At 38.6% G+C, this 17,683-nt stretch overlaps 2 protein-coding genes across 3 annotated transcripts; both read right to left on the bottom strand.

Annotated features, from left to right (window-relative positions):
- On the bottom strand, positions 1-9,944 carry LOC112154589 (choline O-acetyltransferase). 2 transcript variants are annotated; one of them, XM_024285659.2, is made up of 14 exons: positions 9,718-9,942; positions 9,255-9,357; positions 8,449-8,640; positions 7,668-7,786; positions 6,485-6,538; positions 6,205-6,385; positions 5,014-5,191; positions 4,751-4,920; positions 4,572-4,672; positions 4,372-4,500; positions 4,035-4,299; positions 3,722-3,784; positions 2,522-2,659; positions 1-1,825 (listed from the first exon to the last, which is right to left on the bottom strand). In XM_024285659.2, exons 2-14 carry the CDS (start codon positions 9,297-9,299, stop codon positions 1,559-1,561), a joined length of 1,902 nt encoding a protein of 633 aa, XP_024141427.1. In that variant the 5' UTR covers positions 9,300-9,357; positions 9,718-9,942; the 3' UTR covers positions 1-1,558. The 2 variants fall into 2 exon arrangements, with proteins under 2 accessions (XP_024141427.1, XP_024141426.1); XM_024285658.2 differs by having other exon boundaries at positions 1,559-1,825; positions 9,255-9,350; positions 9,718-9,944.
- Positions 9,945-10,158: 214 nt separating this feature from the next.
- On the bottom strand, positions 10,159-12,977 carry slc18a3b (solute carrier family 18 member 3b). The gene has a single exon (XM_024284332.1). It carries the CDS (start codon positions 12,424-12,426, stop codon positions 10,858-10,860), a length of 1,569 nt encoding a protein of 522 aa, XP_024140100.1. The 5' UTR covers positions 12,427-12,977; the 3' UTR covers positions 10,159-10,857.
- Positions 12,978-17,683: the final 4,706 nt, after the last annotated feature.

Genomic DNA, 17,683 nt, shown 5'->3' with positions numbered 1-17,683 from the left:
GAAAAGGTATTTTCTTTTTATTTTTGGACAACTTGCATCATAACTCAAAATACAGCATTTCTAATATATTTACTATTAAGAGGTAAGTACTTCATTGAAATATACTTTTCTGATGTAAACAATTATAATCAAAACTTTTAATAACATTAATACAAGTATAGTATTCATTTTATTTCTTCTATCTGTGTGTTTTTCTGAGTAAAAGCAACTTAAAATAGTGCAGCACACTAAATATGACATTTTTTGGGACACTTTTCTCTCATGTTAGACTGCATACATCACATCAACAGGTACAATTACAACGAATGATCACTACAGTAGACAGAAATCACAGCAACTCACATTAAGGCATCGTGTTTTCCTTTACATATATATATTTTTTTCAATTCAAGTGAAATATTTTTCACAGAACTACTCATAAAAAATACAGCTTCACTTCAGAATAAACATGCACAAATGTAAAATGTAATCTTTATATATTATGGTCTTAAAAGTTTCACATTTACTTTGGAACTGTTGGTTTCTCCCAGACACAGAACACACAAAAAACAAAATTACACTTTTATCACTGTTTTGATTCACTGCAGCACAAGCCAGTCCATAATAAATATTAATTTATATTCACTGATGAACATACAGCATCTTTTTAAATAAACACTTTCCGCCAAAACAAGCTTTTATTTTTGTATTCTGGCAATCTAAACATGGGAATATCAAAAATAGCAGCTGATAATTCTCCATATTGCACAACTTTATGCATCAGTGGGAAAAAAATAATTGCACTCTTACCCTTACTCTCCTTTTGTAAGATAAAGCAGACCTCTATAGTGTAGCATTGCTACCCTGATTATACCTTAATAAAAGACGGGTCATAAACATAACGACGATGGTTACTTTATTTGTCACTGCACTGTAGCTCCAAAGCAGTAGAGTTTATAACACTGATAACTATTGCTGGAATACAAATTCATTCAAGAAGACTCAAAAAGTACCACTGAAAATATCACACTTTATCCTGTACTTACAATATTTTATTTATATATTTTTAGTTATTGATTTAAGTGTCTAACCAGACAGAACAAACACATATTTTTGGAAAAAAATATTGGAAAATAAACAAAAAACTTGGCAGATTAAATAGATTTTAGCACATTTAACTGCATTTAGATTAAGGTTGTTCGGGTTATTCCTTGCTAGCTAATAGCCACTAATCTACTTCTTTTTTCTCATATATGTTTACACGTCTATTCTAGATCAGATCACTCCGCTGAATCACTCTCTGTTAGAGGAGTTGACCCTCAGATCAGTGCTTCAAAGAGGACATGGCTTCAGTTTCCTAAAGGGAGCAGACCAGTTAACCTATCGCAGTCAATGCTGAACCCAGATTCACCTCTACAGAGCAAAACTATACTTTATATGATGAATAAGGGCTATATTTTAATATTTACAAAAATAAATATTAGTGTTAAGGCTTTGCAGTTTGTTGGTGAAGACGTACTATTGCACAAACAACACAGAAAGCATTTGAAGAGCTAACGCCAAAGTGCAGAGCAGTGGCTTACTTCCCTGACTTAGGAGGGTGACTGGCTCTCTGGCTGCTGTCAGCCGGTTTGGTCACTGCAGCACTGCTCCTATTGCAAAGTTCCCTGATTTCCAGCAGGCCCTCGTTCAGAGCTGTGACGAAAACGGCCGAGCTGGTCTCGGTGTCCTCCCAGAAACTGGACACGCAGAAGATGATGTGGTCTGACTGGGGGTTATAGCAGGCGCCGTAGCCGTTGGGCACCACAGGGCCATAGCAGCAGAACATTTCCTCTGTGGTGGGGACCTGCAGATAAAGCCACATTTAGTCAGATAAAATACTACACATAAATGCTCATTTACAGGAAAAAATAATTCACATTAGAGCTGTATAATGAAGAACTGCTCATTGTGGACATGAGCAGTTCCAGCAGTAAATACAGTATGATTATTGCTTCTCGTTAAACCCATGAATGCTGCTTCCTAAGCAAGAGGGGAAAAAAAATTAATAATTTTTAAGTGTTGGGTAAGAGCTGCCGGGAAAATGACAGATGATGCACAGGTCTAAGAGGGTAAACATTTTGCTGAAACAATCGATTTTGGCTGAGTTTTAAATTAAAAAGACTTCTGCAACAATCACAGAACCTTCAGGCAGAATTCCAAAGACCAGCAGAAACTACATTTCTTTAATTGGTTGAGTGCATTAGCTGGACTTTTCCTCTTCTGTGTTTGCAGTCTTACTCAGTGACTACAAATAGGTTTTCTGACAGTTATTCTCCCCTCCTCACTGCACTCATTGTTTTATTTTATGATTTTTGTAAATTATAAATGTCTGTAAGTTGTAATTTATTTATTACTTTTGATGAAGTTGCATTTTCCTGGTTACAGGTGGAAACGGAGATGCCAAGAGTTTGAATATTGAATGAGAACACGACATTTAGAGACGGACATTTAGGTCAACAATCTGAAGTTTGAATTTGAGCACAATGAGTGTTTACCTTACCTGACTGGTAGAGAGGATGAAGTGGTTACTAGTCACATACGACTCATCAGAGAAGATCTCTGGCTTTTCCATGTTGAGCTCCTTTGCAATCCTCAGTAGCCCAAGAAGATGATTGTCTATTCCCATTCCTGATATAGCCTGAAGAACACACTTTTACTCAGTTTACATTTTTTTGCACCTGAAATTAATACTATAACTATGAATAAAAATATATATTTTTATACATCAAACACTCTAGAGTTTTCTAGAAAAGTCAAACATGAATTTTCAAGTCATTGATTGATGTAGAGTCAATCACACTATTTTTCATTAATGACATAGTGGCCTGAATTGATGCACCAAAAAAATTATTTTTGCAGATTTATGAAAGAAAAATTAAATGTATGATGTCTTAAAATTTTGATCTACTTTAAAAGCATTCCCAGGGTTCCTATTCATGATTATGTTGTTTTAGAAAAACAAAAAGAAAAGAAAAACTGTGTTTTCTAGGACATAGTTTCTGCAGAACTGCAGTAATTCATTCGAAATTTGCCTCTGAGATGTGGGCGGGAGTAAGCCTTTCGTCATTTCCCATCATCCCTTTGCGTACATGCTCTCCCTCTAGCTTACAGCCCCTTACAACCCTAACATGACATTATTGTTGCGACAAAAATGGCGAGCAATATTGCAATTATCAAGCCGTACATTTTGAGCCGGATACCAGCTCAAACGAGAAAAACAAAGACGTACAGGAATCAGTTTGAACTGAATGGAACGGGGCATTGAACTTGTGACCCACTGATTGTAGCACCTATAGCTTTTTCAAACTGCATTTTTTGTCTGGTCCTGATTTGCAACAATTTGAATAAAGAAATATTCTGAAATGCAATTGTGGAACTTTAAGAATGTGTTGAGAATTCCCTTTATTCTTTTTAAGGGGAAGCTAGCCTTAAAAAAAGCTATTTTTAAAAATATTTCCTTTGTCACATATCACCATTTATAATGGAACTGTATCCTACAAAATGAATCTACTGCAAAACATTTGTGTAAAATTGATTTTTTAATGTATTTCATAGTAAAGTTTCCACAAAGTTTAGTGTGTGTGTAATCACATATTTTGAACTCTGACAACAGACCTAAAGCAACTTTTAACAGCAAACTTTACAAAAATCAAGTAAATCAATGAGTTCTTGACATTAGAAAAGTGCTTTAAATCCTTACTGCGATCGTGTAATTCGTCTGGGCATTAATTGCATCCTTCAGTCGCTTTATTTTTTCTGAATCCTGTTTGAAAGACAAACAGTGCACAAAGTGAACACAAAAGAAAATCAAAAGACATGAAGTATGCATTATCTGATAGAGAAAGACAGTTGTACAGCACACCATCCTTCATAGATCCATTAAATCAGCAGGGAGATCATCTGTTTGAATTGAGAGACTGGGTTTGGCACGCCAAGCTGGCTAGGTGCACCTGTCCCATTTAGAGGTGAACAGAAATGTGGGAGTTCGGGATAAAGGGAGAAAAATGACTCACGGGAAACGTATCTCTTTCATCTGTCATGGACTTCACGAAAGCCAGAGCCTCGGGAGTGGCGGAGCGAATGTTGTCCACCCGACCCTCTTGGAAACGGCGGGTGGAGGCGCTCTCATAGGTGGACACCAGCCTTCCTCGGCACTTGAAGAAAGCAAGCTGCATGGCCACTTGAATGAAAGCGTCTGGACTCACTTTCTGCTTTTTGATATATTCTTTTCCGTAGGCTTTGAAAGTGAAGACATCCATGTCGAGATTGTTCACTAGCCTGTAGAAGAAAACAATAAATAATAAAATCGCTCATGAAAGCTTGTGTTTTCTGCTAATAAAGTCGTCTTGCCTCTGAAGTCGGTTTCCAGCAGCTTCTATAAGAGCTTGGATTTGATGGTCACTTTTCCACTGCAGTCTCTTTGGTGGGGGAAGCTCTCGAATGCTGGAGGACTTAACCATCTCAGGTGGATTCCCTTTTCTGTCAAAAACATGTAGTTTTAACTCATTTAAGCTCAGAAAGGCGGATTGAATAGTTTTATTTTGACGTACATGTATTTTATCAGGTGTTCAGAGCATTGCACCATCACTATTCCTTCAAACGGAGAGTGCTCACACACCACCCCACATATCCCATCCATTCCTACGATAAACTGGGAGAACGTGGATTAAATAATTGCCCCATTGTTGCAATAAAGGGTATCCCTCAATGAGGTAAAAAAAATCTCTACCTGCATCGACTTGTCATACCAGCGATTTGCACCGTTCTTTTCACCACCGCCCCCATGCAGCATCATCAGAGCTCTGTTGGTGTCGCTGGGCTGCAGGCTGCAGGGCTCATCCAGACACAGAACTCCCAAACAGTTCTCAATCAGGCCCAAAGACTCCCGGTTGACCTGATCTGGATGGAGCAGGAAATACATGAGGCATGCGCTTCTTTCAGAACGCTGTTAAAAAAATTCATCTGATTGGGAAGAAAGTTGGACAGGGAAACCTTTTGTCAGAGCTTCTCGAGCTCGTGCCCATTCCGTCCTCCCATCGGACGTCAGGATGCCAAAAGGAGGGAAGCCATCTTTGGAGTTTTCAGACATTTTCACGATTTTTTCCAGTTGGACGAGGATTTCCATCTCACTGAGCTGCTTGCTGTTTGCAACCACATCCAACACAAAAAACTACCAAGAAAATGGAAATCCAGTCATTTTAAACAGGGAAAAAAATATTAAACCACTCGTCAAATAATTAACATTTCAATAACACTTAGTTTTTTTTTACAGATCTAAATGAAAAACATTTTTATTGATATATTTTAATGACGTTTTTTGGTGGTGACCCCATCCCTCATGTTAGTTGTAATAAAAATAAACAAGGTTTGTGAAGTTTTTATGCAAAAAAACTCACAAATGACCAACATTTATGAACATTTCACACATTTACTAATTCAGAATGCCAAACATGTATTTAAAAATTACATAAAGGGAAGTAAGTCTTTAAAAAATACTGATTTGTTCTTTCTTTTCTGCTTTTAAAGTTCTGCAAACCTAACTATTACCAGCCTAAACGGTTTAAATTCATTATTCTTGATTTGTTCGTGCATGCTTGATGTTCTCTCCACTTTAAATATTCAAATCCTCACCTCCACGTTTATTTAAAGATGATTTCAGTTTCATAAAGGTCCAGTGTTTTAGACATTCGTCTATACTAAAGGCTGACTCTCTTATCTCGGCCAAGATTATCTTTATTGATGATAGCAGTCAAATGATTGACCTCTAACGGCTCTAACATGAGCCAGATCGCTTAGACCAACAGTATATGATACAAGGAAGCTTCAATACCTGCTTGGATATATTAAAAGAAGTTTTATTTTCAAGCAAACACAAAGTATAATATATTTTTATGCTCTGGAATATGCACATCCTCACTGTATAGACCTCTGTACATATTTAAAAGTCATAAATAGGTTTATTCTAAATATTTAAAAAAAGTTTGTATTTAATTCACACGCACAAAAAAAAATCTTCAGTGGTTTATCCCAACTCGCCATATGTTGCTATTTCCCAAAAGTCCAGGACTCTACTTAATTTACCATCACCTTGACTGGAAAAAAAAACCTTTTTGGAAATGAATTCAGGCATTAAGGGGTTGAAATGGTGTGAATGTCCCATCAAAGGGAAGGAAGCACCCTGACCTGGTTCTTGCACGCCACAATCATGTGCTCTGGCGCTTTGGAGGCGGCGTTCATGTTCACTCTCAGTGTGTCTGTCTTTAAGCCGGGGTAGCGGTAGGAGGTGAAGAGGCGGTAGTACTGCTCCATGCACAGAGGAGTCCCAGCTAGTTGGCCTCGGGCGAAATCCACTGGCAGAGCTCGCCTTAGAGACATCATTTCACAAATGTGATTAGCTCTGACTCATTGTTGAACTTCATCAGTTAGATATACCGCGGGGTAATCGGCTCCAGACCATACTTACTTATCTATGAGGGCCTTATACTCCAGCACTCCGCTGATGAGTCGAGCGGCAAATCTTAGGAGTAAAAAAGATGAAATTGAACAAAAATTCTATGCAGGGTTTGCTGTGAGACAGCGGTGGCACAAAGCTGATTAGCCTTTGAGTATAATTCAATATACTTGTATCTCTTTGAAGACCAACAATAATCAAATCATGGTAAATTACAAGGATACAGTGAGCGTGTGTCAGGGAGTCTGCATGTGAGAGTGGGCAAACGGGGAAAACACAGTGCCGTGTCAGGTCTTATGCTGTATGCCATTTGTCTTGGTGTTATTACGCTCAAAGCCAAATCAATACAAAGGACGGAACCGCAGTGCACCACACCCCCGAAACAGGGCCTGACAAGGGGCCTCTGTGGACAACTTAGCCCTGTCACTTCCAATTTGATAAGTGGTGGTGTCATTAGATTTCCAGCTGCTCTGGAAATATTCAGCCAGTGCGGTTCGCCTCGACAAAAGCTGGACATGTGTAACATCTGGGTTATTTAATAATAGACAAGTATTCCGATCTTGATCTTCTGGATTTAGAAAATCATAAACTCTGTCAACAGGTTTAATGCTTGTTTTATAATCTAAATTTCATGAAAAATGCTTTGTTGAAGAAAACTTGAAAGGGATTTTCCAAAATATTAAATGCAAATCACATTTTGTGATATTTCTTTAAAACTCGGTTGCAATTTCCTACATTTTATGTAGTTATTTTTGAAATATTTTATTGTTTTGTTCTTTAATAGCATACATATATTTTAAAAAATAATATTTTATTATGCAAAAAAATTGTCGTGGCAGATTCCAACAAACTCAATCAGACATGAATAGTTTCTGGGATTTTTTAAGGTTTTTATTGTAATTGAATATATTTTTGAACATTTTTTGCTGATTCAAGCTTTACTTCAACACATAATGTAGTTAAATTTTATAATAGAATCTTATAAGATAATTGTTTGTGCAATTTCTACAAACCGACACAAATCTGGGACACTATTCATTATTTTGGTTTTTTTTTGTTTTTCAAATATTATAGATTTGTCAGAGATGCTGGCAGTGATTTTACACTATTTCACTGTATTTCCAACCACTTAAGCATAAAAAAAAAAAAAAAAGTAAGTTTATAGTTTACAGATGGACCAAACTTCCAGACATACCTGAGTGCATCTTTACGGTCTCTGAATGGCTGCTTGGGAAACACCATGGCAGGACTGGAGTTGACGGGCAAAGCTAACCTGTTGTTCAGGTACATGTCCTCCAGCCAGTAGTCATAGACCTGGATGTGGACGCAGGGATATTTTTTAAACAATTTTTACTTTAAAACAATATTTTTGGCTCTGCTTAATATGGTGAATTAAAGTAGTAGGTAGTTGGATAAAAAGAAAAAACAAGGTAAAAAAAAATAGGCAAGAAAGATTTTGTTGGATGGAATTATTAATACAGATTTGTTTTTTCTTGTGAAAAAAAGAAAGTATTTACAAATAATAATGTGTCAAATTTGCTAATCATTCAATTTAAGATCTAAATGTTTTTGTGCAAGCCCAGCTTGTGACAAATGTCATTATGTGTCAATTTTTTTGCGATTGTAGTACTAATTTAAATTAGCAATTAGCATGAATTTGTCTAAATATTAATTAACAGATAATATTTAACCAAGAGAAAACCCAAGAACCACTTCTTTGTGGGATTTTAAAGTTAATTTGTCAATTTTTTGTACATTTTAGTAGCAATACCAGCAGCCAAAAAATAAAATAAAAAGTAAAAATCAATAAAAAGACAGTAGCCAAATTTAACCCAGTGGATTCCCTAGGGTAAATATTTTTCATTGAAGTATTTTTAGAAAAGCATACAGCTTCATGATGACTTGGAATTGTAAGAATTTGTTTTTCTGTTTATTCAAATTCCATAAAGAGAGCACTTTTTAAAAACATTATTTACCCAGTTAATAGTTTTCTCCCTCTGCTCCACAAGCTTCTTCTGCAGAACCTCTCCAACTCCTCCAGGAGCTCCAAACTTCTCAACAATGGCTTTTGTCTTCTTGAACTGCTCCTCCTTCACCAGGAGCTGAACGCACTTCAGGTACGTGTCGAGGGTTTGCTTGAGCGGAGGCACGGGGACCTTTGGCAGCACCTGGAACAAAAATATCACACTGCACTAAATGTTTATAAGGAGCCATGAAAATATGGCAGCTGCCTGTAATTTTCATGGCCTCGTCCTGATTTGCTGTTAATTAGGAAAAAAGTAATTCCTTCACATGTTTTCTTAATGGGTTTATCATTAGAGATTAAGTGAATAATTCATCTTGAATGCTTTGAGGCTTAGTTGAGAATAAATCCCGGTGCCTCATGGGTATTGTTGGCAAAGGCAAATTGATTATCTTTTCTGACTGATGTTAGTTGATTTGCATGCTGAAAGTGGTTTATGACTGTGAGTTTGAGGTAATTTGGAAAGATGTGGGTTTATGAAAACAATAAAAAACTTTTCTCATTCATCTGAGTAAAACAGGTAAAACAAAAGCGTGTTTTGTTATATTGAATTACAATTTATGTTAAAAAAAAATGCAGAATAACGATTATTTAAGCTTTTTTCCCCTAGCGGTCAGTTGTGGTAGTGGAGCTGTCCGTGGTCCTGAAAACCAGCCGCGCTGTTTTACCAACTTCTGAACTTCCAAACTGTTTCAGAAAACAAAGCTGCTGCAGGTGGAGCAAATAGGAAACATAATATTTGAATATTTTTTTCCTTACTTGGCTGTTTCGGCCATCAGCTGCATGTTTCTCCAAGTTTGGCATCTTTACAGTCCAGTCAAAGAAGAATTAGATGGAAACACTCTTGGAGGTCGGCTGGATTCCAGTTTGAAATGTGAAATAAATTTAAAAAAGGGAAAGGAAAGAAGGCAAATTAGAAAAATGTAAAGGTTTGATGCACTTTGAAGGTAAAACAGCGCACTCTCATTCTTCATCGCTTTGCAGCCTAATGCAATTTGCTGCATGTCCTTGAATTCCAGCTGCGCCCCATCCCTCAGAAAGAGATGTGTCGTTTAAATGTCACTTCATTTGTCTTTTTTTAAACTAAAATTGTTTCAATTAAGTAAATTCAAAAGCATAAAAATGTAACTTAAGTTAAATTATAGTTTATTTGTTAAGGAAATCGTTTGTTAAGCTATGAATAGAAAAAAAACTTACTTTAATTTGATAAAAAGGATCATACCTGTCGATGAAGCACTCAAGATGTCAAAAAAGTTTGCGCAGCCTCCAGGATGCTGACTGAAAACCCCCATAGCAGAGGAAGGTTCCGCGCACTCCATCCACCGGACGCCGGGCTGCTCCCCGTTTCCCGGCGGCTCGCCATGAGGCTGCGGCTCGCGTCAAAGCGCGGCTTGGAAAAAGATGCTGAAGGTGTTTACCTACTCCCTCGAGGCAAGAAACTCCTCCCATCGCAATCCATTCGTGGAACATATTATCAGACAGCTTGCGCCCCCCCATCCACCTCCATCAGCCCCCACCCTCCCAGCTTACAAGCTTTTAAAAAAGGGACTAAAAGTTGCTTCAGGAAGTGGAAAACGGCCTGCAGGGCCACAAAAACGCACAAAACTTCGCTTTTTTAAATGTTTTACCTCATTCATGTGGAAAACTAAAACAAAAAGTCGAGTTAAACCTTGAAACTTTTCATTTATTATATAAAAAAATGAAATCACCACTTTCCCACACATCCAGAGATTTATTAAAACAGCCATTGTTTGAATGAATACATATTTGCTCGTCTTGAGGAGAAGGATCCTGACACCATGCGCTCACGCACTCGCACGCACGTCAACACTTTGTAGAGGTTTCACTGGAAACAGTTCGTCCACATATGTACAAATTTACGCATTTTTTTATGGTACATTTACTTACAAAATAAAATCCTAATACCTGAAAATTGAACAATAACTGCATACAAATTTAAAGACACATCAAAAAGAAAGAAAAAAATATTGTGCATATATTGATAAGTTTCTCTTTGAAATGAAGGCTATTTTGTGTGAGGGGGGTAAATGTGCTTTTCACTTGGTCCCACAAACTCTTCTTTGCACATTTAAATATATATATTTATACTTTTTTCTTATAGTTCAGTAATACACACAAATTCAACAAGTCTTGATAAATTGTTCACAGAACTCCAGTTGACAAACGTCACATCGACAGTTTTGACACAATAAAACCACATGAGAAAAGAAAACAAACTTTGGGAATTGCGTTACGCAGTTGTGGTTTTTATATTGCACGTACAGAAAAAGTTGTAATTGACAGAAAAATAACTTGTTTGCCTCATCCTGGCTATAAAATTTCCCGTTTTGGATCGGTCTGTTTAAGTGTACTCCGGACCGGACGACTCTGCTGACATGGACCGCTGTGCGCTAAAGGCGTCGAAGCCGTTTTCGTCCACTGACAGGCAGTTCCCCGCCGAACTATAGCCCTTCTTTTTGACCCTCTTCTCCTCCATCTTAATAGTATCATACAGACCCTGTGGGGCTTCGTCTAAAAGGTTGTCTCTCTCCGAGTAGGATGGTTTCATTTGGCACACGGTGCGCAACAGCAGCAGCGCTGGCGCGTAAAGCACATTGACGAGACCCATACCCAGATTGAGTTGTACAAAACCGAGTGTGTGCACGATCTGCCCGGCGACTATTGGACCCATAGCGTATGCGACGGAGTAAGAAATGTCTGCTATGGCATAAACGCTGCCATACACAGAGACGTGGCGCACGTCCACCAGGAACGCCAGCGTGGGGAGCAGAGCTGTGTCTACCAGCGCGATGCCAAAACAAATGCCGCACAGTGGGGCGATGAGCTGCCCGAAAGTTTTGCATGCGGGTACAGTGCATGAGCTCGCACCGATGATCACCATACCTAAGGCTCCATAGAACCACTGCAAATGTGGGTTCTTAGCAGCCAGTTTGACTGTGATGTACACACCCAGGACGTGGGGGAAGAAGGCTGGGAGCCAGGTGAGTCCCATTTCCCACTGAGAGGAGTGCATGGTGGTCTCCATCCAGTTGGCTATGGTGGGTTCTAAAAAGGCAAGAGGGATGTTGGCCACTGTCAGCGCCCCGGCCACCACGGCTATGTAGGGGTCAATCATGAGTTTGTAAATTGGAGTGCCGACTGGCATGTTCTCTCTAGTCCTGTTGGAGAATGGTTTGATCACGGTCAATAGCAGGAAGCCGTCTGCCAAGCAGATGATGGCGAGCACGATGAAGGGCACCCGCTTTCCTGCGAACTCGTACAGGACCCCCCCGAAGGGAGGCGCCACCAGACTCCCGAAAGAGATGAACGCCAGAGCGATGCCGAGCGCAGTGCTGCGCTCTGCCTCCTCCGTGTACTTGTCGGCGATCATCGCGATCCCAGAGGTGTCCGCGAACGCGGAGCCGAGCCCCTGCAGGCTCCTGGCCGCGAAGAGCGTCGCGTAATTCTCCCCGAAAGCGAAAATGCAGGTGGAAATGAACATGACAGTCAGTCCGATCAAGAGGGGGATGTCATATCCCACCCGGTCTATGAAAGTTCCCGACAGCGGGTTCACTAAGAGCTGCAGGATGGCTTTAGAAGCAAAAAGTACTCCTATCTGAAGATCTAAATTGTCCTTGTTGCTTTTGTCTCGACTTGTGCTGTTCCCTGAAGTGTTGGGGTGCATCACAACGTGGACGTGCTCCGCCTGCTCACTCTCCAGATCCGCCAGGTAGTCTGGAATAATTGGCACAATCACCATGTAGAGCATATTGTCCAAGAGGAGAGCCACGCAAACAATCACTAAGATGATCCGTCTTTGCTGGTGAGGATCCCTCATGGCTGTGCCCAGCTGCTTGGTTCTTTCGCCCATCTCAGACAGTTTCACGGCGGCTGATTTGGCCAGCCCGGACGAGCCTCCTTCTCCATCCATGATGTGCTTCTTCTTTTTAAAAAAATACTTCTTCAAAGCTGTAGTTGTGCTTCCTACTTGTGCTGCAGATCTTTCAACACCTCGGGTGAGTCATTGGTGTTGCCTCTACATTGATGTAATGCTCTCCGTCCTCACCTCGTCCGTGCGTAAAAGGAGAGGCGCAGAGGAGCTCTGCTGCTTCATCGGTGAAGATGGCTCTCCTCGGCTTTCTCGGCGTGTCTTCGCTTCAGCATCACCCGCCGCAGGTTCATGATCACCCGAGAAGTGACGTGGTGAGGCTTGCAGAGGTGCAACCTTGCAGAGGCGTCTGCCCCAAACGGTAAAGTTGTGCGTAAAGATTTCCCGGTCACTCACATGCAGGGCATGCTGCAGGGAACTTTCTCATCCCAGGCTCCATGCCTTCTGGAACCTGTGGCACTTCGCCGCTCTGCTCTGAGACCACAAATGACTTTCTGGCCATTGGTGCACATTAACCCGCAGGTTCGGTGCTATTTTAGTCCTTTTTTGTCTCTCTTTTCATTCAGAGCTGTGACGCATCACCAGCTTGCCCCCAAGTGGATCCCTTCGCCACTTGCTTCCTTTATGTTAATTTCCGGCAATCCCTTCCACCAATAAGAGCCCGTGGGCACTGCAGAAACCAAGACTGGAACAAAACGATCCATTTAGTCTCTTTTGTGTTGGATGTGTGCCAAAATAAGTCACAAATTTCATATGAGTTAGTCACAAAATATCACGTGAGCTTAATAAGTCACAAGAAAAAAAAATCCTATTATTACATTCATCAACAGAAAACACTAAAGTGAGTTAAAAATGAACTGTTTGGGATTCCAAACATGTTTTTTTTAAAGTTATGGCATTGTGTGAGAGAAAAGCTTTCAATCTGTAAGTCAAAACACGTTTTGGTTAGTTATGGTGCTCTTGAGAGAATGTTCAAAGAAATTTCAGCACCACAAAAGTGTGGAAAGTTCCATCCACACGGCTATTTGGTTCATCTAGTTATGCTTATCTAAAAATGTTTCTTTTGTCATCTAATTTTGCCTGTGGAAAAAAAACTTAAGTAAAATGTAATGGTAATTTCAGAGATACAACCTTTAAGGCATTAGGCTGAGCAGAAAAACTTTTGGTGTAAATGTGCAGACACATGTTAAATTGGGCAACAGCGACACTAAGTGGTGGAACTGTGGAATTACAGCAACAACAAAAGTGTGAGCAATTTTGGTTATTAATTGAAAAGTTGCTTCACTTCAATATACTGTCACTGAAATATAAAAAAATTGAAAAATATTTTTTTCACAAAATAACAGTCAAGGGACCTCAATATTTTAATAATATGTTTGGAACAGTTTTTAAAATGTATTTTGTTTGGGTTAATTCGTGTTGGGCTATTTTACAAACCTAAGTAATTTTGGCATTTTTACTTTCAGAATAAACTTTTTTTGTATATATTGAAAATAATGGTATACATTGAAATTAATGGTAAAACGTGTGTATTTCTCGTCCTTTGCCAGCAGAGGGAGACAAAGACTTATCTAAAAGATCAAACAAGAACTCATAGAAACACAAAGGGCCACATTGAAACAACAACAGATCTTATGTAATAAAAATGTATGTGATATAAATTGATTGAAAAAAATATTTGTAACGTATTACATTTTTATTAAATATCTGTATTTACTCTCTTCTGCTAAAATATGCCCTGATTACTTTTTGTATATTTTGTAGTCAAAAAACTGTAAAAATTGTATTTGTTTTCAAGCTCACAAAATAAAAATACAATAATAACCAAATGTAATTAAAACATGCCATATTTGCTTTGATCACACTTAATTCTCCCTCTGTAAACTTATTTTTTATGTTATTCGTTTAAAAAACGGCAATTGTAGATTTTTATTTTCTTTTATAAACAAAAGATTTAAAACTCTAATTTATACCAAGTGAATGTTCACCGAGTGGATTATCTGCAGTGTGACCACAAGTTAACACTGCTAGAAATAACTACCCAATTTCCTTAATGACAGAGGCTTTACTCTGCAGCGGCCATTACATTAACCTGTTATTTCCCAGTCTTTAGCTTCATCCAGATTTTTAAAAAACAAACAAACAAACAAACAAAAAACGTCATCCACATGGGTGGGTGACTCAGCTGACTTGTGTGTTGGTGGAACAGAGATCCTGGAGGTCAAGCTGCGGATGATGACTCGATGTTGGACACAGTTTGGAAGATGTTTTATCAGAGAGAACAGGGTAAAGGCGCCATGTCTAATGATGTAAATGAGGCTTAATTCTTATCAATCTCGAGGAATTAGAGCAATTTGAGACAAACAGAATGATTGAAATGATTGGACCTCAACTTTGGAACAGTTTAAAACTCATCTATTTCGCTTAGCTTTTAAGGAATTTTTTTTTTTACAGTTCCTCACATTTTAATTTACCGTAATATACTGTTTGTTTTTGAATTTGTTAAAGTGCTTTTATTATGATAACTATTTTTACAGTTATTTTTATCAACAAAACTGGATCCAGATTGGAAACTGGATTAGCAAAACCTATTACCTACGAAGCCACAAGGAGGCGCCGGTCTGCGTCTCCCTGTGCCGGTCCCCAGCCTGGATTAAATACAGGGTTGTGTCAGGAAGGGCATCTGCCGAATCAAATGTTTGGATCCGTGAAAACTGATTCACTGAGACAATATTCTGAAAGGTGAACAACAAACATTTTTAGCATTATTTATTTAAGCATGTTGAGGAAAACTGCTCCATAAATAAAGTTGAGTTTGAAATTAAAGTTTGATCTTGTAAACAGATATTTTGTTCCATCATTTGTTGCAGTGTCCCCTTCATCTGTGGTGAGATCTGATGTGTAATGTTTAGAGGATTACCCATGACCTTTGTTCGGCTATAAAAAGCTTCCACCTTTGTCCTGCTTCAACACAAGACCACAAGCTTTGTTACTTATAGGCTTCAGAGCAGTGCGGCTCTTATTGGACCAATGCGGTTTGACTTGATTGGTTATTTGGGACAAACAGTTAACCAAGCATTGTTTCCCAATTCAGCATCCCATGTTTTTTTCTTTTTTGCTAATGTTCTTTTTTTTTGCTGAGTTTTAAAGTTAACATTACAAACTAAACATTTTATTTTCTTTCAGGGTGTTCTAAAACTTAGCAGAATCATTAATTATAGTAGCCTAAAGGTAATATTTTTTTATCAAAAAATATTTTTTGTGGTTGTGAGAATTTAAATGTAATAGCATCTACAATCCCCCCCACCTTCTCAAATCCGTAATTCACTGAATGAAACCAGATTTACTTATTTATACAGTGTGTCAGCAGCTTAACAAGGCTTAATCTGCATGTTCGGAGCTGTTTGTGCTTCCTCCTCTGAGTCTGTGCTTACTGTTTTTACCTCCAGCTTTAACCAAATTAGACCACTGCTCCACACACCTACTGCTTTGCAATCGGAAGGCAAAGCCGTTTCCCAGAATTTGATACTAATCTGTTGGGTTCTTCAGACGGTCCTGAGAAAATCCCCCACGACTGCAGGTGGAAGAGGAGCGGCGAGAGTGTTGAGGAAGGATGCGATTGTTGTGTTCTGCTCACTAATGAGGCGCTCGTTTGAATGCTACAGGCGCATCCGATGAGTCCACTCTGTAAAAGTGCTCCTGACTCAGCTCCTCATTAGGGAAGTTGATGCTTCCTAATTTAAAAACTACATTTACTGCCAACATCGGCGACATCTTTGAGCAGGAATTACATCCAAACTAAAACCGACACAGCTGTATCTATTTCCATAAATTAACTTCAAAATAAAACTCCAAACATATTACAGTATATCCATTTACAGTGCAACATTCAGGTGACTTTACAGACTTAACTCCGCCCCCTTTATCAGTGCCTAACTTTATACAGAGCTGCACCTGCTTTAACTTATTTCTATCAAATTCAGGAACACTTTAGATGAGGTGCTGCAAAACATTAAATATAATGTTGACAAAGATAGTTAATGCATTTGTTAAGCTTGTAAGCAGTTTATTCATTTGGCCTTTGTAAACAATGTGTTAATTTCTTTATTGGTTTATAAATGTCTTATTAACATCCTATAAACACATTGTTTGTTAATGTGTTAATTAAGCTTGTTAAGGAATCTTATAAAGTGTTATCTAAAATTCAATTTAAAAATTAACATTCAATTTCAGAAGATTTTGATTATTGTAAATTTAGTGCTATATATATAAACATTGTTTGCCAATGGATTACAAACCTGCACAGAAAAGTTGACTTTGTTGCATTAGCACAAACAGAAACAACATTTCTGTGTCGCCTTTGGCCTCCTTCTCCATCATTTAGATCAGGGGTGGGCTAACGTTTGGACTCGTGACCACAAAGGAATCTAAAACTGACCAGGATCTGATGCTTGAAGTGTTTTGGTGAGGGACCTCATGTGAGAAAGAAACAACATGGAATCTGAACAAAAATATGCTTTAAATAACTTTCTGAACCTAAACACAAGTCAGTTTATTTGTGGTGCACCATCCAAAATCTAAAACATTAATATGGATTATCAATATAATTTATTCCAGTGTGACGGGCCAGATTAAATGGTAGTTTTCCCACCCTTGATTTAGGTGATAAATAGTCAGTATTCTTGTGCTGTGATGCTCTTTAGGACTGACTCCCATTCTGGCAAAACAAATCAGCACTGAGCGGATTTTATCCAATGACCCAAAAGTTGAGGTAAGTGTCACAGGAACGTTTGCACCACGAGGTTCTTTATAGAGTGACGGGTTCAGCCGCCATATACTTAAAAAATGCATGCTAGTAATTGAATGCGATCAACAAAAATCTGAAGCTTTTTATCTCAAAATAAGCCGTTTTATTGTAATTGTAGAAACAAAGTGAGGATAAAATTGTTTAATTTGAAAAGTTTGTTAAATTTTGTAATCTACACGTTATCTTAAACTGCTAAGTTGGTCATGCTTACACTAAATTTTATACAAATAAAGCCTCAAACAAAATAAAAAGTGACATTAATTTGTTTGGAATCAGACAGTGAGTACTAACTTCTGTGTGGAGGTTCACTTTGTGTCAGGTGCTGCGTAATAGTCTTAACACAGTAGATGAATCCTCTCCTTAAATAGAAGTTACATCACCCGTCTAGCGAATAGAAACGCAAATCTGTCTGGTGATGGTTCGATGGCGCCGTGTCATCAGAGGGTGCTGCACTGTCACACATCGCAGCAGATAGACAAAGCACACAACAGG

The sequence above is a fragment of the Oryzias melastigma genome, linkage group LG19 (genome assembly GCF_002922805.2).
Source record: "Oryzias melastigma strain HK-1 linkage group LG19, ASM292280v2, whole genome shotgun sequence".
Lineage (NCBI taxonomy): Eukaryota > Metazoa > Chordata > Actinopteri > Beloniformes > Adrianichthyidae > Oryzias > Oryzias melastigma.
The sequence above is the reverse complement of the archived record's forward strand: the minus strand, read 5'-3'. Positions and strand labels throughout refer to the sequence as shown.